Below are 26737 nucleotides of genomic sequence, written 5' to 3'. Positions count from 1 at the left end.
AAAGGACGCAAAACGAAAGGTAAGCTGGTTCTCGACTGACTACTACACTTTGTTTATAGACAGCCGGTGATATCCGATGAACTGTTGGTTTTGATTAGTGAAAACAACATGTTTCCAATCAGCCAATCAAATTGCGCGTACTATATATTGCACTTCCCGCTGTAAACATGGAAAAATTCAATTTTATGCTACAATCCAAGAAAGTCTTATCGCAAATCAACATCTACAGATTGAAAGAGTATTCTTTTTTTAAACCATCTCAGGTTAAATGTCTGAAAAGTGCTTTAGTTGTAGATACTGTGTGTGTGTTGCCGACTGGATATGGTAAATCGTTGATTTTTGAAGCTTTGCCTTTCTTCAGTAACGGAGTTGTAATTGTAGTGTCGCCCCTGAATTCGATTCTGTATGAACAGTTAGACCGATATGGAGACCTTGCCATACATTTTAATGAACTTTTGTATAAGAACAGTGGAGCTAAGATTCCTTCAAACGTTAAATATGTGATTGGACACCCAGAACAATTTATTAACAAAGAAGCTTTTCAACTTCTTAAGTGTGAATTAAGAGATAGAATCACTCATATTGTGGTTGATGAGGCACATTGTGTTGTACAATGGGGAAATGGTTTCCGAGAACAGTTTTATGAACTAATCAAGCTCCGGTCATTGTTTCCTAGTGCCAAAATTTTGGCATTGACTGCTACAGCAACCACAGAAATGCAAGCAGAAATAGTGAAAAGATTAGGAATGAAAGGAGTCGGAACTATTGTTGGAAACATGGATAGACCTAATATTAAGTTGGTGGTTTCAACAAGACCAGCAGGGTGTGGTGGAAAAACACGTGTTGAAGACTCTTATGACTATATTTACAGTCCATTGTGTGCTGAACTTGGCAATATGAAGGAGTTATTTCCGAAGACAGTGGTGTACACAAAACTCAAGTGGTGTGGATATGGCCAGGAATTATTTATCCGATTGGATCCTGACCTGAAGGACTATGTAGCTCAGTACCATAGCCCGTGTACTCCACAGGTTTGTGCAATTGTTTATTATAGTACAAAATGTATATAGAATATTGCAAGTTTGAATTTACAACATGTGATATGCAAATATGAAACTCTCCACAAGACCAAATGATAAAGAATTTTAAATAACAAATATAGGTCTGAAACTGTATGACCTTTAACAATGAGCAAAGCTCATACTAAAATAGTATTGTGAAAAAAGTCCTTCTACATTAACACTTCTTATTTGAAGTCAATTATGCATGTGCCATTCTGTAACCATATTTTATGAAAAACATTGTTTATTACCATAACCATGTGTTGAAAGTTAGACAGTCATATGAACAATGTAAGGACCAGTGGTGGATCCAGAAATTTTCATAAGACTGACTGACTGCCTATGAGGGAGCCGCTCCATTCAGGCTTCAGTGATTCCCTATATAAGCAACCAATTTTTTCCCAAAATCTAAATTTGAAAAATAATGTTTATTCTATTCGTTCACCAATGCATCATGTGCATGTATATTGTACTTACATAAACCTAAGTTTCTCTACACGATTTTGCACGGTCACTGTACTGCCTTCAACAATGAGCAAAGCACATACATTGTACCGCATAGTCAGCTATAAACAGCTGACTATAAAAGGCTCCAAAAAGACAATATAAAACAATTCAAAGGAGAAAACTGTATAATGTCAGTCAGGGGTACTACTTGTACAAGTGTATTTTATTGACTTGAAGAAGTGAAAAAAAATATACACATATAAGTAAATAAATAATGTTTGAATAATCTCCCCTTAATTTTCTGAAAAATTTACTTGTATAAGTAAATTTTTCTTACAATCCAACAAAAAGTTTTGAGATGTAAAATCATGCCTTTAATGATTTTTCCCAGGTTTGCTCAAATTTTTTCATTAAAGTTCAATGTTTCATCTCATTAATTCATCAAAGAAACTGATTGAGCAAAGATCTTGTATATTTGCGCAAGGCCTTCAAAAATTGCTCCTTTGGGGCTTGTAAATGAGCAGTGTTAAGAAGATAACAGACAAATGGGACTTTCATTGTCCATGAAATTACACTTAAATGATTAGTAAAGACATCTGCAAAGGGTACACGATTTAAATATCTATTAGAGCAAAGAAATATTCAGAATTCAAGAAAAGAAGAAAGGTTGATTTTTTTACCTATACAAGTAAAAAAATCTGAATGCCGAAGGGACATAACTCAGCCAATTTTTTTTTACCTATACAAGTAAATAAAATTCACTTGTATAAGTATCCTACAAATTTACTTATATGTGTATATTTTTTTTTACTTCTTCAAGTAAATAAAATACACTTGTATAAGTAGTACCCCTGACTGAATGTGTTATAATGTACATGTATAACTTTTTAAAAAGAATCTTATATTTTTTTTTATTGAAATGGAAATATATTTGTATCTTTAAGATGAAATCCAAGGTACTGAACAGTATGGCACAGATGGACAGCAGTATTCGTTTGTTGTTTGCAACAGAGGCCTACAGCATGGGTACAGATGCACCAGACATTAGACGTGTTATTCATGCTGGGGTACCATCAACAATGGAAAGTATGTTATTGTTAATTTAAATTGTACAATTGTGTGTAGATCAACAATGTATACTACATATAAAAAAGAAGGTATTATTGCCAATGAGACAACTATCCACAAAAGACCAAAATGACAAAAAACATTAACTAATTTAGTTAACCGTACAGCCTTCAACAATGAGCAAAAACCCATACCACATAGTCAGCTATAAAAGGCCCATTTTTAAGGCCAAACTAATCAGTTCTTGTGTTTCTTGTATTAAAATAAGGAATAGCACATACATGTGAAACAGTTGAAAATATAGTTTATTGTAATTTTTTAACAAAAAACATTAATAACATAGCCATGACAAATGCATGATAACAGTACATGTTTAACAACATGTAAAAATGTTATACAGGTATTTCCTACTATAAATCACTTTTACATAAAAATTTGAAATTCAATGAAATATCAAATAACAGCAATTCTCGTCTATGACGTACATGTATATATTATTTAACAATGAGGAATCAAAAACACCTGACTAACTATTTTTATATATCATGTATACTGGTACATGTACATGGATAAACCTATTTCTTCAGTTAAAGTTGTAGTAAATGGTGTATGTCACAGATTATTGTAAAATTTTGCATACAACTCTGGCTCTTAGAGCTTCAACTGAAAATCGAAAAAAATAATGCATAATTTATCTCATTTGCATTGTATCATTTGAAATGTAACTGGTTGAATTCTTGCAAAATTGTTGACAAACATAGCCCATTTACTACTATTTGAATTCCTTGACCTTAATCAGATAAACACCTTTGTGCATGTTCCTCAGTTTCTTGAAGAACAGTGTCAATATCTATATCAAACTGTTAACATAACAGATACTACATGACTTAATACTTTTATCATATCAATGAGATAATAATGCATCACATGCTTTTTTTAAATAAAAAAAAATTGTGGCTTTATAACAGTAAATTAAATCTCATATTTTGACTGACACAGGTACAATTATTCATGAATGCCAATATTATTACAGTAATTATGGTTGAATAATACATTGTAACAGTCAATACACATAATGCAATACATAAATACATTGACATGTACCCTGTATTGTACATATCAAAACCAATCTTCTTCAAAAGAATATTGCAGTGTTTGATTGAGTTAATACATGTATAAATATTCAAAGAACTTGTCACAGAAAACAAAAAGATACGGGTAAAATGTGTAAGCTGAGGTCTTTAATAATAATAGTCCTTACCTCCCTTGGACTGTTCATGAGTGGAATGATTATTTTTTTTACATGGCCCTAATTAAGTTTAAAATAGATAACTTTTACTTATACTTAAGGTTTGTTTGAGTTTAAACATCTTGTTATATTCATTTAAGAATGATATTGATGCACTAATTTTTTAAATGTTCAAATCATATTTCTTATATAAATTTTAATATTTCTTGTCAGAAAGCCACGATACAGCTTAGAAAAGAATGGGACCAGAGATAATATAATTACACAAATCAAATATTCATTGCTGTGTAAACTTTCTAAATATTAAGTTTGTGACATTCTGTCAGTAAGGGATACTTCTTGTACAAATACTTTTAATTTTTTTTGAAAAAGTAAAAAATATACACATATATATTAAGTAAAAAATAATATTTGAGTAATCTCCCCTTAATTTTCTTTAAAATTTACTCAAATAAGTAAATCTTTCTTACAATCCTACAAAAATTCTCAAGTTTATCTTACCCACTATCTTAACATGTGAATTTAAGACAAGAGACCTATCAAAATGAGCAAGTCCTCAATACTGTTAGCATCAGGTTAGCATTAACAAACTACTTCCATTGATCCTACAAAAACAGATACCAACAGTAACAACTTGCAATTATTAGGTTTAAATGTGTTATATGAATTTATTTACATCTTAATTATCAACTTTGTCAGTTGAAACCGGTAAGATTTTTTCTCAGTACTGTTTTTTTTATAAAGGGACACAACACCACTACTATCTGTGTATGAAATAAGCCCAGCCTCCCTTCTTATACTTCATATAATATCTAATATTTAAATAAGGAATATAAAGGGACTTAACACCACTACTAACTGTTTATGAAATAAGCCCTGTCTCCCTACTAACCTAATATGAAATACACAGTCTACAGACACTTTTACTCAATCATATTCCTAGAAATGTGTAGGAGGTAAGATAAAACTGATTATTGATTTTGTGTGGCATGAATAATTAATACTAAAAGTATATGCATATAATATACACACAATTGGGAATTTTACAGCAAAAACACATCTCCATATTTTCATTGCAGCATACATACAGGAAATTGGAAGAGCAGGTCGTGATGGAAACCCAGCAATTGCCAAATTGTTCTTTAACAAAATGGACATTTCTTCAGCTGCTAAGGGTATGACTGATGGCATGAGAAACTATTGCCAAAGTAAAGAATGCCGAAGAGACTACATTTGCACTCACTTCGGATTCAACAATTGTTTTGATAAAGAGAAACATGATTGTTGTGACATATGTGAACTTAAATGTACATGTGATAGTTGTTTTGCTCAACTTACAGAGAACATAGAGGAACATTCAGTATGTGAAACCAAAAAAGTAACAGTTAAAAGGAAAACTGTCACAGAAATAAATCAGTTACTTTGTGAATATTTTGAAGCTGAAAACACTTCAGTGGAAATGCCGTCAGCAAGTTTATATACAGGACTTGATTCTTTGTTAGCTGCCAAAATAGCAAAGAATTACAATATTTATGACAACACTGATGTCATTAAATCAGATTTTCCTTTCATTGCTGAAGAAGTTTCACTTAACATTTCTCTTATTGTAAAAGCTATTGTGGAAAATGAAAAGAAATAGCTATATTTTGCAGCAGTGTATATTGAACTCTAAGAACTTCAGTATTCAGTGATATTGTTGGCTTTTTTCAAATCTACCTCTACCCTTTTTTATGATAGATAATAAAATTATGCCTTCCCAAATCACATACATACTAACTTAGGAATTCTGTTTTTAAATTTTCATTTTGGCTTTATCAAATATGTGTATTAAATTATAGCAGAACATGATATGCAGAACAGGATGCAACCCTCTGGCGCACCTTGAAAAGTCGTAAGGTTGTAAGTCCCTGGCGTAGATGGAATATGCTCGTAAACTTGACCTGCTGCAAATCAGAGTGTGGGGGAGAATGGGGGATTTTATTTTAAATTATGCTGGTTGATAAGTATGTATGTTGTTTGGGTGTTTGGTGATATATCATTAATATATTCAGTTGTGTTTTAAAATTTTCTCTTTAAACACAAACACTGTTTAAAGGATTAAATATATAGTGTGCTTCTCATTTTTTCCTGTTTCAGTTATTAAGAAAAGTCCATGAAAAAATTTATTGATATCATATCTTATATTATACTTTGCAGTTTAATCAGAAATCCCCAAAACTAAATATACTGGGTCGCAACTACTAAAAGGCATTTTTAGACACTGTGTATGCTGTTATTGCACCCTGCTTGAACAGTGCTTTCAAGTTTAACCCTGTATGGACAAAACCATAGCTTCTTAAAAAATAAAGACTGTCAAAGTGGACCATGGTTTGCACCTGTGTACTATCATCACATTCTTGTTACTTGATGAATTTGTGTTTTAATGGTATAAATTATCATGTCGAGGGCAACTACTTAACCTTAAGCAATAACATATTACAATATACATGTAGTCTTATGAAAGTCAAAACCACAGGAATTGAACATGTATTCTATCTTTAAGACAGAAATTATAGTGATAAAATAAAGTTTACTTATTTTCCAAGTTCAGTAGCAAACTTTATTTTCTGCTGCAAGATCCAGTTTCTAAATAGGTTCATGTCAAGCTGATTTTCCATTTTTCTTGAAATACCTGGGAAAGTGTCATGTTGGCGTCCTGGGTCAGTTTCAAAAGGTCGTAACTGTCGAAGATCGCTGATCATGTCTAATTCATCATGAATTGAGCTCAAGTCAGAATGCCTTTTACTCCTGATAACAACATTGGAAACCCTATCAAACTGTTCGGAAATATCAGATATTGCTGAAATTGCACTTGTCCTTTTGGATATGAAATCATCTGTTTTGTTGGAAAACATGTGTTTTAAATGTTTTTTTACACATTTGACAATATATTCCATTTGAAGGTCACAAGGTATGTGACTGTCTGTTTTCCCTTTTGTATTTACAAAGAGTGCATAAAATTCCTCTGATGCTTCTTGTTCTGACAAAATACAATACTGGTGTACGAGCAACCTCATTATTTCATATGCATATTTTGACATCCAATTGTTGGCTTTAAAATGCAGCATGGTCACTTTTAATAGACGCAAACCACGTTCTCTGTCTGGTGTTTTACAAAGGCTTAACAGCGCTTTAAAATGAACTCCTAGTTCAAGAACTAGATGTCCATAGGATTGGACTTTGTCCTCCTTTGGTGGTGTTTTCTTCTTCTTTATAACAAAGGATTTGAAGTTACCATTGGCCAATTTCAGACGTAAAACTTCTCCATCTTCTGTAAAACAAGAATTTTTATACATGTATGAAAAAAAATGCGAGTCACATATTAAACCAAATCGGTTAAATAATTCATAAACTATCGGGGTTAAAGGGTAAAGAGCCTGTAGTTAAGTGGTTATTGATAGTTAATGTCTTTTATATTTGGTACTTATCTTATTATTCTATATTTGGTGCTTATCTGCCTATGTTATGAAATTTTCACATATCACATGAACATAGTCCTTGATCACATTCATACATTTCAATGATTGCATGAAAAGAAGATAAAAGACATTTTGTAATATTAATTTCTCTATATTAAAAGTACACAAAATGTAATAGATATATAGAAAGACTATATTTTCATGGATCAGTGAACAAGTTAATTTATTAGGGTTAAGTCCACATCTCAGATGCTAAAAGAATTAGAGGGCTAAGTACTATATTTGGTGTACAGAATTATTTCAAGGTGTTAATGTTCAAAGTTGAGTTTTGGTATTTCCCCCCCTACCCCTGGTAATACAATGTATTATTAACATTTTCCTAGAATTGTTTTACAATGTACATGTGAATTTGATAGGTTTTATTTGACCCTGACCTCATCTCCATTGTTCTTTGCTAAATGTAATTTTGTTGTGTGTGGTTAGTATTTCATATACAATTATAAGCATAACATGTAAGTCAACTAAATTTGGTGTATAAAATGATTGTACAGTGTACATGTACAATGTATTTTGGGTTTGGTTTACCTTACCTTGACATTCTTTTCTTGGATCATGTTCAGATAAGTTGAAGCTTGCAATCAAGCTTTATATTTAGTACTATCAACATAAAATCAATTGTCAGTTAAATAGAGGACAGAGGTCGATTTAGGTAGGGGGCAGCCCCCCCCCCCCCTTTTGGGAAAAAAATTGGTTGCTTATATAGGGAATCACTGGAGCGGGCCCCCTCTTAGGGCAGAGTTTCATATTTATAAAAAAATCTAATTTTTAAAAAGGGGATATATATAAAATTGTGTTGCTTTTTTAAAATAAAAAAATCTCAAACTTTATAAGAATTAAATTTTACCTGAAACAGAAGAAAAACAATTTATCCATTCGGTCCTCACAAACTATGTCAGTGCTGTTTCATTCCATCCAGTGAAATAATTACCTATATTTTACATTTGGTTCATTATAAAATGTGAACTCTTTAAAAGGTTTGAATATTACAGTGGGAAAGGCTAATTTTGTAAGGTCACTCGAAAGTGTGAATATGTTCTAAATTGGTCAGACAATACTTGGTCATGTTTTATGAAGATTTAAGCCCCCGGCTTCGCCTTGGGCTTAAATCTTCATAAAACATGACCAAGTATTGTTTAACCTATAAGTATTGCTCTTTAAGTTTGAAAATTTTTTGACATAATAATATTTTAGTGTCAGGAACATATATTAAGGCAAAACTTTTATCACAATCCAAATTTGCCCAAATGTTCGAGGTTTATCCACTTCTGTGGCTATATATAGTATCAGGCTGCACTCAGTGATGCATTTTATTATTTAGTATTGTAAACCTACCATGAACTTCTTCCTCAGAGTTAGACCTGGAAGTATCACCTTCATTGCACCATACCATTTTGTCAACTAGATCACCAAATATTGATAATATCCATTCCTTCTTCTCACTATCATTTGTAAACTGACTAGGTGGTTCATGTCTATTTATTGTTGGGGCAGAAGTAGGGTTTTCCATTTCAAAAAAAGTCATAACAGCTTCTGTTATGTATGCATCTGTGAAGGATATTATGAAGTCTTTGTCGGCATCATAGTGTTCATTTACATTGACATTTACAGTGGTTCTTAATAGACGATTTGCCTCACATTTCATAGTGCCCATTTCATTTACACTTTGATCTTTGAAAAGTTGTTTCATTATCAACTTGACATAGTTCATGCAGAGATGAAATAGTTCAAAGGTAATTGGAGACAAGTGATCAAAACGTTCATCTGCTGTTATGCCACCAGCTCTTAAGCACTTGCTCCCAGAAAATCTTTCTCTTGTTAACTGGTCACCTCCTATCAAAACTTTAACTGTGTCATTATAGTCTATGTTAGCTTTACCAAAGCTCTCTCTTAAAAATGACTCATAGAAATCTAAAATTTTTACAACCTCATCATATTTTTGTTCATTATAGTGAAGAACAGGTAATGGAATCACCTTGTTTTTTGTTTTCAATTCCTCAGTCAAGGTTCCGTGAAAAAAGTTTTCAAATGGCTTACAAAATTCCTTGAAGAATGGTATGTGTTTAGAAGCCACTTTTAAAATGTGGACACTATAGTCTTCTCTTAGAAGATGCCAATCATTTCTGGAAGGTAAGAAAGTTTCCACTGATGCATATCTGTAGTCCAACTGAAATAAATTAATAATCCAAAATGAAGGTAAAAATAGGGTAAAACTTTTATTTTATTGTCACTATTATATTTATACTAGTACTGACCATGCCTGTGGTATATACCAGAACATAATGGTCAATTGAAATTTTTGATTGGTCATTAGAGCAAATTTCCTAATGCATGTAGAGCAAGACTTTGGTTAACTTACTTGCTTTGTTTGTTTGTTTATTGTACAGTTGTAGTTAGATACAATTTAAATATAATTTATATAGGTTCAACTATGCCTTTATATATATATAGTTTTGGTATGTCAATGTTAAACACAAAGCATATGTAAACGTTTATACAGAAACAAACAAGTCAACCAAAGTTTTATACTACAAACATTAGGAAATGAGCTGTACAATGAAAACTGCTACCTGTTCAATAACTGTCAGTAATGAAATAATGAAAGTGTTCTAGTCTTATTTTATGCATAAATTTCTATTTTTATTTTATTAAAAATCATATTAGACTATATATTTACAAAAAAAGAAGATTGCAAATTTATCAGAAGGAGATATCAGGAATTTATGTTAAAAGCAGAAGTTGACTTTTACTCAGTCAATACGTTATAGGACCTGTTATATGATACTGATTCTCGTCAAAAGTCTATAATTGATAAAATAATATTCAAGTGAAAGATAAAAACTGTTTCGTCCCTGCCAAGGGAACTCATCAGGTGGCTTTTAAATGGCTACCACGACAGTTATTTAATTTTAATTTACTTTCTTTTTTTTCTTTTTATATACAAATATCTAAATATTTGTATATCCATATTTCATACATGTAGTGTTACTAAAGCTGAAGAGCAACATTTACCAGAAATTTTTCTTACAGCTAAACACTTTAAAATATGTATAAAAAAACTCAATCAAAGGTAATTTGTAACATACCTGAGGCTTAATGCTGGAAAGCAAATCAAATGATGTGTTCTGAATGATGCATGCAGATCCAAATGCATGATGCATATGTGCATGGTTGTCTTTTCTTTCATCGTGCACATTTGTCATCCAGTTAATATTATCCCCTACAAGTCTAATTCTTTTTCCTGATTTTAAGGCATCTATTACTGCAGAATTAAAGTGACCTCCATACTTGTCTAATATGGTAAGACTATGTCCATAACTCATGCATGCCCCAATTGAATGTAGACGATCAAATACCTGTAAAAATTGAAATTTCAATAATTTTAGTCTCTTCAAGAAAATGAATAAATTGCTTAAAAGTTACTTTTCAATTCACAAGATGTCTGCTTATACATGTATAACCACGTCCATTGTCATTTTTCGAATAGTCACATAGGGAAATGTACCTTTTCTTGATATTTTAACATCAAGAATTGGTATAGTTAGACAATAAGGTCAATAGTAAACCTGAAGTTGCTTCACTGTAATTACATGTGTGTGTTTGATTACATTTAAAGATGCTTAGAATCATTTGTGGCTTTATTATGGAAGTTAGTTGTTGTTTATCATTTTTTTTTAACATAAATCATGATATGATGGTATTCTTATTTAGATTTTTCTGCAATTGTTATTTGGTTTTTATGTCTATGAATGCCTTATGGTATGAATTTTCTCATAGTTGTAAATAAATAAGCTTTATTTAGAGTCGGCATGGTATATAAAACATAGACAAACATAAGCTCTAATGAGCTTTTAACCAACATTGTAGAATGAATTGAAGTGCGTTTTTATGGATGCTTATATCAACATAGTATGTTTGATTGGTCATTATACCACTGTTATTTTAGTTATCAATGATTCATTAAATTTGGAGGAAAAATAAGCTAGGTAGTGATTTTGCATCTTTAATTTTTTTATATTGAATGGGAGATAACTCTTATACAAATTTGAGTAAAATATTTAAAGAAAACAAATTAGTTGGTTTAAAAAGAGACTCAAAGCAGGTACATTTAATTTTATATACAGTGTTCTCCCCAGATATTTCATTTAGCATCCTGGTAAACAGGAAAAATTAAAATACCATCTTTCTTCTAGAAATTAAAGCATCACATCTATAACACAATCTATAAGAAATTCACTTCAGATAGCATCACATTTAGAAATATAGCATCACCATGATGCTAACAGGCCCTAGGGAGAACACTGATATATATGTTAACTTCAATTTACCTTTTGATCACACAAGTTGTCAAACAAAATTGTATTGATCATGTGCTGAACCTTGCTCAATTCTTGGTTGCGACTCTGTGCTAGCAAAGAATAAATAAACCCTATCCTCGGGACCATTGATGTAATGCGATCAGACTTTGTTTTTTCTGTCAAGTTATCTGGTAGCATAAAACTCAATATTGTGCGACATAAAACTGGGAATTCATCACATAGTTCTTCTACAATTGGACTCCAATTAAAATTTATCATATCCTCAAATGATTTCCCATTCAATACACTAAGCTTGCCTCTTTTTCTGTTTTTTAAAATATCATGCTGATTGGATAATATTTTCATCAGTTCATCAGTTATAAGATGTTTGAAGGAATCATACTTTAAAAGAGTTTGAATAAGTGCAGATCTGGATCCCAGCGGCAGAACTGACACGATTTCAGCTAATTCTACTGGTGATAAATTATCATATTGTTGTTGTTTGACTATTATTTTTTTCAAACTTTTCACTGCTAATGTCTCTTCTTCTTTGGGTAAAGTTTCTTTTGTAGTCTTAATTTTTGATCTCTTCCTGGGTGTACTAACAGCACTATAGATGTGATCATGACATTCAACATTTATAGGTGTATCCTTAAATAATTCTTTACTACATGTAACTGTACTATTTGATTTGTTTTTCCTATTAAGAGCAAGACTATTTGTTTCAATTTCAATTTCAGGTGTAGACAGTGATATCCCAGAATCGTTAAGTGTATCATGATGCTTAGGTCTGATTGGCGTGCATGTAATATTTGATATGTCCCCGAGCTGTTTTCTCACAGTGTTAAAATTTTGTGGTGTTGAAATATTACTGGAAGTTGACATGTGTGTTGATTTGGGTGATGAAGGTGTAGGATTTTCAACATTTTCTCCATTGTTACTAAGTTTTTTGGCAGGGTTTGTATTTTCATCTGTAAAACAACGTTTGGGTGATATCAAATGAAAATTTTGATTACATTTAAATTTGAATTCTCTGACACTATTGTCAAGACTTGACAACTTTCGCTCACATGGTCTGCATATGGCACCGTCAACCACATCAATTTCTCCATATTTTAATAAAAGTTGAGCAATTCTTTTCTTTTGTCCATGACTTGAGTCTATCAATCTCCATTCAATTTTTTTCTCTTTTTGTATTTTACAAACCACGCATATGTTCAGGTTTGTTTTTCGTGGTGACGGCATTTACATTGTATTGAAGACAAAGTACGTTTATGATATTTCATGACATAATTAGAGTTAAACATAGTATGCATCAGTAATTTCTACTGTTTCAGTGTCAGTTCATTATTTTTCTGTGGTCTGAATTTCTTTATTTGCAATATTAGCAGTATTTATCGAAAAAATCGTGTCGTCTGTTTGTTTACATTTTCTCCATTGCCCGGCATTACTAAATGTTGCGTGTATATATATTAAAGTTGATTTATAAGGTTTACATGTAATAATGTCTTCTGCTTCTATCTTTACAATGTATATTACTGATTTTCTCTTCTTGTCTGATTCTTAATTTCTTACAATTCTTGTTATTTCTTAAAAAATATTATCGTCTGTTTTGTTTACATTTTCGCTAATATTCCGGATGTTGTACAGTGACGTTGCTATGTAACATAGTAACGTGAAATCTCGTTAAAATCTCCAGGGCAAAATTTTGCCCTAAAATCGGGCCATACCGGTTGTTTAAGTGAAGCGTAATACAAGCGGATTCCAGTTTAAACGAAAGGACGCTCGTCTGCTGCTTATTTGAAAGGATGATACAAAGATTGAAACAGAAGGTTCACAAAGCTATTGTAAACAGATATATTGAAATGGGTTGCATTGTCGATTAACTGGAAGAAATCGGGGAACGAAACATACATTTTAGAAAGTGTAGGCAGTGTATTGTTTGAGTACTTGGACCATCATGACCATGGGAAAGCGTAATGGCCAAATGTCAAAATATTATGAAAGGTAAATATCATAGACCCCCATCATAATCATGCACATTTTTTAGGAAGATGATAGTATTATACCTTCATGAAAAACATAGGGGTCATTGTGTTCATGTCATGCATGTAAACCAGAAAATCAGTCAAAAATTTACAAGAAGTTTTAAAACGGAAGCAAGTCAACTCGCCCCACTGGTAAACAACAGGACCTTCTTTTTTTTTAAATCGCCGAACTCATGTTGAGGGAGCTTATAGTCTATGCCACCATTTGTATTGAATTGGATACAATTCAGTGGGTGGTGGGGGTTTGATTGAAATTGAATATAAAAGCCAGGATAAAAAAAGGGTTACTTCGACATGTTTGACAACAATGGACAATGCAGGATAACATTTTCATCCTAGCCAGCCCTCCCCCTTTCCCCCCAAAAAAACCTAGTCCAAATAGCTATAAATAACTACCCAAACCCTAGTCCAAATAATTATGACGTCTTGAAAGGCTATTATAATGTTGATGTAAGGCGTCAAAGAAAAAATTATAATAGCCTTTCAAGACGTCATAATTATTTGGACTACCCAAACCCTTGAAAATCAAGTGGTTATACATCTTATCGCTTGTCGATGTAAGGCGTCAAAGAAAAAAATTATAATAGCCTTCAAGACGTCATAATTATTTGGACTGTTATACATCTTATCGCTAATCCCGGCTGACCCCGCCGCTTGAAATTTTGACGCATACAACATACACTTTTCCATTGTACATGTGGCATCATATATTTTGTATTGTGACGTTAAAATTTTACAGGGACTTTTGTGATATCCAGTAATGGGATAAAATCACGGGGGCGGATCCAGCCATTTAAAAAGAGGAGTTCCCAACCCAGGACAAAGGGGGCCTGAGGGTTCCAACTATATGTCCCCATTCAAATGCATTGATCAGCCAAAAAAGGGGATCCCCCCCTCCAGATAGAAATATTTTTAAGTCTGACAGTGTCACTGTGTCTAAACCACACCGGCCGAATTTGATCGGACTCGATGGTATCTAACGTCCGGCACAATGACGGAACATCAATAGACAGAAGAAAGATAGGTTTCTCCTTATTTTCTTATTTTTTTAATGATATCGAAGAATATATATACATATACAACTATTTTCTATTGTGAGATGCAATATTTTCTACAACCTTTCTATATTAACGGAGAAATAAGTCAAAATGCATGTCAAAATGACGAATTGAGTGAACCTTGCCTCGAAATTGTTTAATTTCTCTTTAAATTGTTCACATTGTACGGAAAGAAAGGTACGGGAAGATAAATACCGACACGGAGATTGCAAAACTAGTCATTATGAGCATCTCAATACTTGTATTTATGTGTATGGAACGAAAGAAATGGGTCATGTCAAAATGGAACTGGCCGGTTTCGTCAATGTATACAACCCGGTTTCGTCATAGATTTCAAAATGCATAACCCGGTTTGGTCAAATAAAAAAAATCATAATCGCATTACATTACAATTGATTATTTAATTTCAGAGTTCAAAAGGAGTTTTGTGGGTCGTTCGAAAACAAGTTCGTTCACCGGACAGCGGCTTATTATTTATATGAGTCTCAGATTCAAATAAATAATAAGCAAATTCCTACTCTTATAGAACTCAAATATTTTAATTTTACTTTGCATTCCGAACTTTTTTAACAGCATATTGAGATTAAAGCTCTTTAAATATGCGTTTTCTATATGAGTTATGGGAAAATATGTTGAACATGTTTAAACTTGAAATTAAAGTTTACGGTCTTAAAAATCGAAACACACAATTGATATGTGATTTTCTCGCACAAAAGAATGGACACCTTTATAAGTAATCTAATCATTCCATGTATGTAATCTTTTCTACCATCGTTAAAAATAAATCTTCTTAAGGATAAACGTTGATGATAAGACAAATGTATCTGCATGCATAATCGACATAGAATGTAGGATTACAACTACCATGCATTAAAATAAAATTTATTTATCACTAATTGTAACTATACTGCTATGAACAAATTAGTATAATAGTCTCAGGTCATCGATAAAATTCAATAGTAATTATTTTGTTAACATTATTAAAAAAAACGAGTCTGTACTGTCGCCATTGTGTTATGATGATCGTACACTGACGTTGGTCAATATATTTTGACAATATATACGGACAGACGGATTCAGTTTATTTCAAAGTGGGCGTATTTCGAACAACTTGTACATACCGCCGAGCGTAGCGGGTCGAACAATATTTTGATTATTTTTTGCTTTACAAAATCGTTAAATACAGGAATCAATATTTTGGCAACCGAAGGTGGGGTCGGGGCGTGCAACCTATACGTCATCTAGGTTCGCCACTTATCTTATAAAGTGTATAACGAATTAAAATATTGTAAGAAATGAGAAAACAGGGACACCCGGGAAATCGGATTATGTGAGTTGGATTATGTTTATTATAATAAATGCCGAATATCAAGTTCTTTTTATCGATTTCTATACATTTTTCTCAAATATATATAAAAGTTATATAGGAAAATGATAAGGCAGACAAATATACAAATAAATCGACTTGGCCGATATCCTAATACAACTTATTGACCTTTAATTACGATTTTTTTTTCATTTCTTTGCGTTTTCACACGCCCATCCCAATTTTGTCAGGACGTATTATTGTATACACCCGTCTGTCCATCCGTCCTTCCATCCGTCCGTTCCTTCATCTATCAGTCATTCGGTCCGTCCGTCCGTCCGTCCGTCTAGCTATCCGTCTATCTTTCTGTCCAGCGTAAACATGTCGCACCGTAACTTGAGAACAGCTTATCTAGTTTTCATGAAACTTAATAAAGTTATTTCTTGAAATGGTCAAACGATTTGTAAACCTTTTAGTGAAAATCAAATTAAATCTGTTTGAGTTACAGAACTTTGTAAGTAAAACAGGAGTGTGTTTTTTTTTAACATGTCGCGCCATATCTCAAAATGGTTAATCATTATTGCATCAAACTTTACACACTTCTTAGTAATATAAATCTTAACTTCTGCATACTTTAAGGTGATGTTTTAAATTTTGTTTTTTAAGCGTTAATTAGGTTTTCTTTGTAAAAAAAAAAAAAGGGGGGGGGGGGGGGGGGGGACATACTGCGATGTATCTCAAAACCTATATAAAAAAAATATCATAATGTTAATGTTAAAAAAATAATTAGATATCAGTGTTTGCTATTGAGTATTTATATTCCATTTAAAATTAGTTTGAAGATCAGTAAAATAACGGATACGACTTTCATTAGGAAAATGTGTAGTACTATAATTACCTATGTAAATAATGTAAACACGCCAAGTTTACTTTATAATACATATATATTTAAATTCTTTTGAAAGACAATGTTCAGATCCGTGTTAACGTTGCTTTTCATAAATTGTTGGTTTTAAAAAAATATAAAAAACAGGGTGATATATATAGACGAAACCGGGTGTTGTGTAGTAAACAACAATGACGAAACCGGTGTATTTTTATTTGACATGACCCATTTCTTTCGTTCCATACACACAAATACAAGTATTGAGATGCTCATAATGACTAGTTTTGCAATCTCCGTGTCAGTATCTATCTTCCCGTACATTTCTTTCCGTACAATGTGAACAATTTAAAGAGAAATTAAACAATTTCGAGGCAAGGTTCACTCAATTCGTCATTTTGACATGCATTTTGACTTATTTCTCTGTTAATATAGAACGGTTGTAGAAAATATTGCATCTCACAATAGAAAATAGTTGTATATGTATATATATTCTTCGATATCATTAAAAAAATAAGAAAATAAGGAGAAACCTATCTTTCTTCTGTCTATTGATGTTCCGTCATTGTGCCGGACGTTAGATACCATCGAGTCCGATCAAATTCTGCCGGTGTGGTTTAGACACAGTGCAGTGTGGCCCAGGTTAAAAAAAAATAATTGTCGTCAGTAAAACTGCATTTTCGGCCATCAAATCAACAATGGACGGTGACAAATCTTCAACTACTGTACTGTTATTCCGATTCTAATGCATAACAAAAAGAAATAGTATGTTCATGATGTTAGAGCTTGAAAAAATGTATAAATTTGACATACTAGTACAAAAAAAATCCCCAAAACTTCATGAATGAATTTTGCGCAAAGAACTTACATTTTGTAAGTCATGGCTAAATGTCATTATGTGACTTGAATCTTCATAGAAATGAAAACGTTCAAATTGGAACCTCTTTGATACCAATTCGAATAAAATAACTGTAAAACGGCGAATTTAAGATGGTGTTGTTCTATTAATGACAACATGTAGTAATCCAATCAATTCAAAATTCAGATCCCTCATTAGTTATCCCTGGTCATGCTGGTTTAAGCTGTGGAATTGACGGTAATTATATAAACTTTAGCCAATTGTAGGATAAAAATTGCATTAGAATCACTTATTTACTACATGTATTATTTAATGTTTGCATTTATTGGAGAAAACATTAATTAACTAACCCGTCGCCAGTAAACTTAATTTGCGACCATCAAATCCACAATTGATGCCGTCGGAGCTTAAAATACAATACAGTTATCTCCTAAACTTATGCATGGTCACAAAAAAAGCTGCCTGCCGGGTTTACAAAAAATTCTCATGTTAGGGGAAACCAACAATTAATTATCCATGGCCTTACACTAATGAAAAAAAACAGAGATCAAATGACATCAATTTGTTACCAACTATATATGTCACCATACATCCTTTAACAATGAGCAAAGCCCATACATTTATTATACCATATACTGTAAATTCTGAAATTAATGTATGCATTTATTATTGCTAATTTGTCTTAAATGCGATTTTAATTTTTTCGATTTTGAGAAAAATCCTGTTAAATTCATATAAAATATTTTTAAATGTGAGTTTAAATTATTGCGTTTACAACTCTGTCGCATTTTAGCAATAATAAAAACCTTGCAATAATTTCTGAATTTACAGAAATCAGCTATATAAAAGACCCTATTAAATGAAAATAAAAAATGTGTAAAACAATTCAAACAAGAATACTAACAGACTTAACAACAAATTAAAGGAAAACCTGGACCACTGAATTACAAACTCCTGACATGGGACAGGCACATACTAATATGCAGGATGTGATTGGGGCTGGACTATATAGTTAGCAGTTTGTGGTGCCAAAATAAACCCACCTATATATATAAAATAAGATGTGGTATGATTGCCAATGAGACGATGGTCCACAAGAGACCAAAATGACACAGAAATTAACCATAGTTACTATAGATCACCGTACAGCCTTCAACAATGAGCAAAGCCTATACCACATAGTCAGCTATAACAGGCCCTGAAATAAAACTGTAAAACAATTCAAATGAGAAAAGTAACGGCCTTATTTTATAATTTATATAAAAAATATGAACGAAAAACAAATATGTAACGTTAACACATAAACAAACGACAACCACTGAATTACAGGCTCATGACTTGAAACAGGCACATACATAACCTCAGTCCTTGTACATGATGTGAAAAGGGATTAACTCATCAGATCTATACCATGTATACAAAGAAGAAAGACATCTATTGACTAACAAAAACACACACAAAACGTGCTTTTTGACAGAAAATCTATTGGCATGCTGCAAGATACATGAAAGGTTGTTCTTTTGTTAAATGCCGGATATACATGATACATTGTATATGGATTATAACAGAAATGACAACGTGCTACGTTCGAACATGACTTCAAATCTTTCCTATATCATGTATATGAAAATGGTGTATTTTAACAGCAAAGATCTAATAAACATCTGACGGTAATTAATGCCTGAAATGATTTTAACTCTATACAGCAAAATATATCAATTAAAATCAGAAAGTTTATACTGTAAATGTATTTTTTAGCTACATGTAAGATGCTGTTCACCTGTTGATCTTCTTTCTGTTGTTTGCTTACGTAACATGTTGTTTGCATTCACTCAAAAGAAAAAGTATATATAGTAAAGGTATAAATTAGTGAGCATCAGTTCAACATGTTCATACTACAATGCACATCTAGTTTTTGTCTGGACTTCTTGATTAAATAATTTAGATTTACAATTTTAGCTTGTTACCAAAAGAATGGAAAGTACAGTATTAAAACCACTGGTGAACATGTACTATACATGTAGATGTGAATGTCCTGAAAAAAGAACAGATATCAAAGTATGTTCATCTGTAGAATTGCAGTTAATTTTGATAATTTGATGTACTGGTAACTTATGCTTTAAGTATAATTGTACATGTACACTGTTGATTATTTTTCTATCTTTCCAATGTCAAGTATGCTTTAATGCACCCTTACCCTAATCCCCTCCTACTGTCCCATACAAACACACTTGAGATGTCAGAAGTTCAAATAATCATAGCATCTGCATTACAAGCCTACCTAGGTAGACTGGCCTACCCAATGTATACTTTTGCTTAAATTAAGGGTTTAAAACTTTTGAAAACTGTTGAAAATCAGTTATACTGACTTTTTATGGGCATTATTTTTTTTTGTTTGTGCGTTTGTTTGTTCGTCTGTCTGTCCGTCCGTCATGTCAAAGTTTTTGGTCAAGGTAGGTTTTGATGAAGTTGAAGTCCAAGAACTTGAAACTTAGTACACATGTTCCCTATGATATAATCTTTCTAATTTAAATGCCAAATTAGAGTTTTACCATATTTTCACGGTCCACTTAACATAAAAAAATGATAATGAGGATGGGGCATCCGTGTATTAGGGACACATTCTTGTTTTCTATATGCCTTCATGATTTAAGCTGAGTTTTGATAGGTGATAGTATCATACATGTACTTAGTTTTGAGTCCTGCACATATACATCACTGTGCATTGATTGTCATTGGAGTTAAAATGACAATGACCGGGTTTTTTTAATATTGCTTCTTAGTGTTGATCAATTTACCTTATATATTAAATAAATAAAGTTTAAAAATTATTGTCGCAGATTGAAATTTTTTAATATTTTAAAAATAAGCTGAATTAATGAAAAGAGATTGTGGTTGGATTGTCAACAAGAAAACTTTTCACTAGTCGAAATGAAAAGGATGCTATAAATTTTAGGGTCTCAACAGTGAACAAAACCATACTATAGAGTCAGCTGTAAAAGATCCTGTCAAAACGAGCAATATTTAAATCCAGAAAACTAGTGATGTTCCAATTACCATGTTCAGTATATATTGGTTATAATATATAAAAAAATCACTTGTTTTCTTTCTCTTAACCAAAGGAGAACTTTATTGTCAATTTATTTTTATTGGAAGATAGTGCATCAGGTTCAGGTTTTATATGATAATCAGAGGAATTTAAATTTTCAGTATTAGCTCCTCAGATGTCAGTGGAAGGGGAAGCTATATATATACATTATATGTTTAAATGAAATTGGCGACAGGATTAGATATAGAGGAGATCCTATAGCTACAGTATATGTAACTGGTATGTATTTGTTGAGGTATTTAATGCAAAAATACAGTATTTAAATTTTAATACAAAAATACTGAATTCCAAGGCAATTTCAAAAAAGGGAAATCCATTGTGGTAGTTCCTAGGTTTTAAGAACAAAACATGTTTTTTTTTTAGGTTATTGCTTGAATATACTTTGAATAAACAAACTATGTGCCATGCAGGGGACATTGGAACCCTGTACTTTTTCTTATAGTTAAAACTCCTTAAAAATATATGTCCCTGCATACAATACCAAGAGGTTTCTGTGCACTTTGATTTTCATTTGTAAAGTTTACAAACATTCATACCAAATTTCAACCATAATGAACTTCCGCAGCAGAGATAATCAAAAAAGTAGTGCAAATAAACAATTTGCAGAGCATTTGGAGTTTTGAGTTATACCCCTATGGAAGATAAATGACAAATTTTGTAGCTAGATGTTAACAGAATGCATCTATAGAGCTATAGACATTCCATTTTTATATGACCGCCTTAAAAATTTGGTGTTCTTTGTCATCTTTGTAAGCATCGTCCGAAGACAATAAGTTTCCAGACAGTAACCTTAGTTTAAATGAATGGATCTCTATGAAATATAAACACAAGGTTTGAAACCACAAAAGGAAGATTGGGATTGATGTTGGGGTTATGGTCCCAACAGTTTAGGAACAAGGAGCCCAAAAGGGGTCAAAATAAGTATTTTTCCTAGGTTCCAGACAATTACTTGTGTGTATGTGTATGGATCTTTCTGAAATTGTACCACAAGGTTCCATACCAAAAAAGGAAGGTTGGGATTGATTTTGGGGGTTATGGCACAAACTGTTTATGAAAAAAGGGGCCAAAACAATACTTTTCTAATACTTTGTATAAATTGCTTTTTAGCTCACCTGGCCCTTAAACAGGGGCTGATCCAGTCATTTAAAAAAAGTGTTGGGGGGGGGGGGGGGGTCCAATTACATGTCTCCATTCAAATGCATTGATCGTCTAAAAATAAAGGGAACCTCCCTATGCCGTACGGATCCGTGCCTGTCTTAAGTGAGCTTTTCTCATATGTCCGTCGTTCGAAAACTTTTACAAAAATCTTCTCTGAAACTACTGGGCCAAATTTAACCCAACTTGGCCACAATCATCATTGGGGTATCTAGTTTAAAAATTGTGTCCCGTCACCCGCCAAAATAATCAAGATGGCCACCATGGCTAAAAATAAAACATAGGGGTAAAATGTATATTTTGGCTAATAACTCTGAACTCAAAGCATTTAGAGCAAATCTGACATGGGGGTTAAATTGTTTATTAGGTCAAGATCTCTCTGCCCTGAAATTTTCAGATAAATCAGACAATGGGTTGTTGGGTTGCTGCCCCTGAATTGGTAATTTTAAGGAAACTTTGTCTGTGTTCGGTTATTATCTTGAAATTTATTATAGATAGAGATAAACTTTAAACAGCAATTATGTTCAGCAAAGTAAGATCTACAAATAAGTCAACATGATCAAAATGGTCAGTTGACCCCTTAAGGAGATAGTCATTTTTTTACCAATTTTTCATAAATGTTTGTTATCTTTTACAAAAATCTTCTCCTCTGAAACTACTGAACCAAATTCAACAAAACTTAGCCAAAATCATAATAAGGGTATCTAGTTTGAAAATTGTGTGCGGTGACCCTGCCAACCAACAAAGATGGCCACCATGGCTAAAAATAGAACATATGGGGTAAAATGTAGATTTTGGCTTATAACTCTGAAACCAAAGCATTTAAAGGAAATCTTACAAGGGGTTTCCTTGTTTTTCTAGTCAATATCTATCTGCCCTGGAATTTTCAGATGAATTGGACAACTGGTTGTTGGGTTACTGCCCCCCAATTGGTAATTTTTAAAGAAATTTAGCCGTTTTTGGCTACTATCTTGAATACTATTATAGATAGAGATAACTTGTAAACAGCAATAATGTTATAGATAGAGATAACTTGTAAACAGCAATAATGTTCAGCAAATTAAGATCTACAAATTATAAGTCAAACATTACCAAAATGGTCAGTTGACCCCTTAAGGAGTTATTGCCCTTTATAGTCATTTTTTAACATTTGGTAAATTTTGGTAAATTTTTACATAGTGTCCTCTGTAACTAAAGGGCCAAGTTCATTATAGATAGAGAAAACTGTCAGTAACAACAATGATCAGTAAAAGTTGATCTACAAACACATCATCATCACGAAAACACAATTTTGTGATGAATCCATCTGTTTCCTTTGTTTAATATGCACATAAACCAAGGTTAGCAACACAGGCTCTTAAGAGCCTCTATTTTTTTTTACCAATTTCAATGGGGTTTTGTTCTTGAATTCATAGAGTTCTCTATTAAATATGCTGAATCAAATCGTGTATTATTTTTTTGGGGAATTTGGTCCCTGTTTTTAAATTGGTCTACATTAAGGTCCGAATGCCATATATATTATATATACAGGTAATGTGTAGTACACATGCATGAAAAGAGTTAGTTATCATTATTAATTATTCATTTATTAAAGTAAAAAAATAATATGTAGTATTATTGCCAATGAGACAACTATCCATCAGAGTCTAAATGACTGAATGTTAGCAACTATAGACCACTTTACATGTATGTACAGCTTTCAACAATAAGCAAAACCAATACAGAATTTAGCAAGCTATAAAAGATCATAGAATGACAGATGTAAAACAATTCCAAAGAGAAAACTTACAGCCTGATTTACTTAAAAGACAATAAGCAAAAAAAACCAACCATGATAAATAGCAAAAAGAAAACTATTATTTCTCCACTACAGTTGTTCACACGATATTTAAATACATATATGTAAGGTTGGTAAATCATTACTTATTTAATTTATGTTATCATTTTTGCTTGATTGGTAAGCCAATATTTGATGTTATATAGTGGTTTTTTTTAATTACAGCAACTGTATTCCAAGAGTCTGATGGCTGATAATGTATTACAGGATTTTATCATTCAAGCAACATCTTAGAAGCCTAGGATAAGTGCTAATGTACGAAGGAAGCCTTGGATACAAATAGCAATTACAGCAATTCCATACAGGATAGAACTCTTACACGTGGTCATGATATGGGAATGATGTATTCAAGAAATTTAAAACACATGGAATTAAATATTGTGTATATTTTTTCAACCACAAGTACTTTCTGATTATAATACAATTCAAATTCAAATTATTGTGTCAAATGACAATTATAGTCTAAAATGAATAACACATGTTTTAAACTGAATTTTATATAAATATTTGAAATTACAAGAATTTTTAGCTTATTATGCAGCCAAACTTTGAAATCTTCTAATGGTATATGCTTATTGTTTGTCAACAAATTGATTTGAAATAAGAAGGAAATGGTTGAAAATAACTGCAATTAATCAATATAATGTGATATGAGGTATAAATCAATCAGACAGCAACACAACAACAAAAGCACATAAAAGGCATTAAGGTGCTAACATACAGTCCTCAACAATAAACAGGTGTCTAAACAATTTCATGATCTACTTAATTGACCAGAGTCTACCAATCAAAGCACTGCTATTAACACCAAATTTTTGAAATATGTTTAGTTAGGATGAGACTTTAGACAACTACGGAAACCCTGGCTTGAAACAGGCACATGAATATGGGGCTGAGTAAACTACTTTTTTTCTTCAAAACTTTAAAAACAAAAATAGGCATCTTTTGCAAGTAAGACAATTAATAATAGGTTAGTCAAGGAGTAGTATGTGTTTTTGGTGCGTGTGTCTGTCTGTCCATTCGTCCATCTTATTTTAACTTAAGGATTTTTGGTTAAAGTTGTTGGTCACTGTATATGTAGTTAGCGATGCAGTTGAAGCCCAATCAACTTAATTGACACAAATAAGTGATATAATGGCTTCTAGTTCAGGTTTTGACCCTGACTTTGTGCTATACTGAACATGAAAAGTGTGAGCAGAATTTCAGTGTACTATATTATATAGTGACACTGTCGCACATTTTCTTGGGTTTTTTTTGTCATGCTTCAGCTTATATATTGATTTAAGTTTTGGTTTAACAAGTTACAGATCAGGTTCAAATTGTATTGCAGTCTGATGATTTTTATAAAATGTTTCTTCATGAATCATTCACAATAGGTAGAACAGGATAAATATGAAACTTCAATAATATTAACTATATGTATACTAATCACTTTTGCTGCACCTGAGAACTAACAAACATATCAACAACCATGATAATTAGACATATAGGAGGACATTTTGAAAAATATTTAATACAGACACAATGCCTTTTACATGCAGAAATCACGCATGTATCACAGGTGTATTTCTTGTACACATATGATTCACATGTGAAACGCATGATCACATGTGTGTATCATGCGTATCACACATTTTGAATTTTTTTTAGTACAGGCACCATGCCTTTTGAATGCAGAAATCACGCATGTGTCACAGGTGTTTTTTCCTACACATGTGATTCACACGTGAAACACATGATCACATGTGTATATCATGCGTATCACATTCGTTTTTCACACATGTGTCACATGCGTGGCATGAAACGTCTCTTTCACATGCGTGCGACACACATGTGAAACGCATGTGTCACGCATGTTCACATGTGTGGCATTTTTACCAGTGTACTGCTAATTCAACAATTTCGAACATCAAGACAGGGATGTTTGACAAGAGATTATAATCTAGTTTATCATATATTTTTATTTCAAATGACTATTGTTTTCCTCTGCTCGGCTAATATTTCATACATACAGTTACCTTTATCATCTGTTTTTCCTTTATTTGACGAGTCTGGTTGTCTGATTTTTTCTTTTTCACCTAAATAATTAAGTATCAAACTGCTCATAATGAAATATGCTATTATGTATTAATGACACACATCTATATAGATAAAGAATATATTACTGGACATTCTTATGCATTAAATTATCAAGGGAATAAATATATTCAATATGTTTGGCACCTCGTTTTTTATACTTTTTATTGTTGTAAAATTGTAGGCAAAATATTTACTTGCAACATTCACATTGACTTTCGAAATAAAGCTGGACTATACTTTTGAGGAGCTCCGAAAAAAAGCAAGACGAAAAGTTACTTTTCAAATGGCAAAATCAAAGCTCAAACACATCAAACAAATGGATATAAACTGTCATATTCCTGACATGTATAGACAATTTCTTATGTAGAAACATTGGATTGAAACTGTTTTTATACTTTCCTTGTTTACCTTTCGAATTATTTGTAGTAAAACACTTTCACAATTTTCACTCACATAACTGATGTACAAATTCTACTTCTTAACAATTACCAACAATAGGACTGGGACATTACTTGGGATTTTAACCTTCTTTATCATATATTTGTATTTCTAATGCCTGTTGTTTTCACCTGTTTGGCTAACATGTCATACATACAGTTACCTTTCTTATCTGTTATTCCTGTATTTGACGAGTCTGATGGTTTTGTTTTTTCTTTTTCACCTGAATAATATATATATATATATATCTTTATAAAACAGTCTCGATTGAGGGTAATACGTTTTTAAATTTATAACAGATTTGTTAAGCAACAAAATGTAAAATCA

The 26737-nt window shown here is 32.1% G+C and overlaps 2 protein-coding genes and 1 long non-coding RNA gene across 3 annotated transcripts; 2 read left to right on the top strand and 1 right to left on the bottom strand.

The window, feature by feature from the left end:
- The first annotated feature begins 55 nt into the window (after nucleotides 1–55).
- On the top strand, nucleotides 56–5866 carry LOC134695581 (bifunctional 3'-5' exonuclease/ATP-dependent helicase WRN-like). Its single transcript, XM_063556840.1, has 3 exons — nucleotides 56–1031; nucleotides 2453–2594; nucleotides 4905–5866. Exons 1-3 carry the CDS (start codon nucleotides 168–170, stop codon nucleotides 5462–5464), a joined length of 1566 nt encoding a protein of 521 aa, XP_063412910.1. The 5' UTR covers nucleotides 56–167; the 3' UTR covers nucleotides 5465–5866.
- A 155-nt stretch (nucleotides 5867–6021) lies between these two features.
- Nucleotides 6022–13223, bottom strand: LOC134695580 (uncharacterized). The gene is made up of 4 exons (XM_063556839.1): nucleotides 11669–13223; nucleotides 10427–10696; nucleotides 8676–9507; nucleotides 6022–7135 (listed from the first exon to the last, which is right to left on the bottom strand). Exons 1-4 carry the CDS (start codon nucleotides 12881–12883, stop codon nucleotides 6399–6401), a joined length of 3054 nt encoding a protein of 1017 aa, XP_063412909.1. The 5' UTR covers nucleotides 12884–13223; the 3' UTR covers nucleotides 6022–6398.
- A 197-nt stretch (nucleotides 13224–13420) lies between these two features.
- On the top strand, nucleotides 13421–24322 carry LOC134696661 (uncharacterized). Its single transcript, XR_010102984.1, has 4 exons — nucleotides 13421–13645; nucleotides 19752–19850; nucleotides 21003–21120; nucleotides 24059–24322. It is a non-coding gene; the product is annotated as an uncharacterized LOC134696661 (long non-coding RNA).
- Nucleotides 24323–26737: the final 2415 nt, after the last annotated feature.

Source organism: Mytilus trossulus, chromosome 14 (assembly GCF_036588685.1).
Source record: "Mytilus trossulus isolate FHL-02 chromosome 14, PNRI_Mtr1.1.1.hap1, whole genome shotgun sequence".
NCBI classification, from domain to species: domain Eukaryota; kingdom Metazoa; phylum Mollusca; class Bivalvia; order Mytilida; family Mytilidae; genus Mytilus; species Mytilus trossulus.
The sequence above is the reverse complement of the archived record's forward strand: the minus strand, read 5'-3'. Positions and strand labels throughout refer to the sequence as shown.

Excerpts from the sequence above, each read along its gene's own strand:
- LOC134695581 (XM_063556840.1), top strand. The coding sequence starts at position 168 with ATGGAAAAATTCAATTTTATGCTACAATCCAAGAAAGTCTTATCGCAA. Across the intron at positions 1,032-2,452 it reads ATAGCCCGTGTACTCCACAG|ATGAAATCCAAGGTACTGAA; the intron begins GTTTGTGCAATT and ends TGTATCTTTAAG. Across the intron at positions 2,595-4,904 it reads GGTACCATCAACAATGGAAA|CATACATACAGGAAATTGGA; the intron begins GTATGTTATTGT and ends TTTTCATTGCAG.
- LOC134695580 (XM_063556839.1), bottom strand. The coding sequence starts at position 12,883 with ATGCCGTCACCACGAAAAACAAACCTGAACATATGCGTGGTTTGTAAA. Across the intron at positions 10,697-11,668 it reads ACAACTTGTGTGATCAAAAG|GTATTTGATCGTCTACATTC; the intron begins GTAAATTGAAGT and ends CAATTTTTACAG. Across the intron at positions 7,136-8,675 it reads CTCTGAGGAAGAAGTTCATG|AAGATGGAGAAGTTTTACGT; the intron begins GTAGGTTTACAA and ends CTTGTTTTACAG.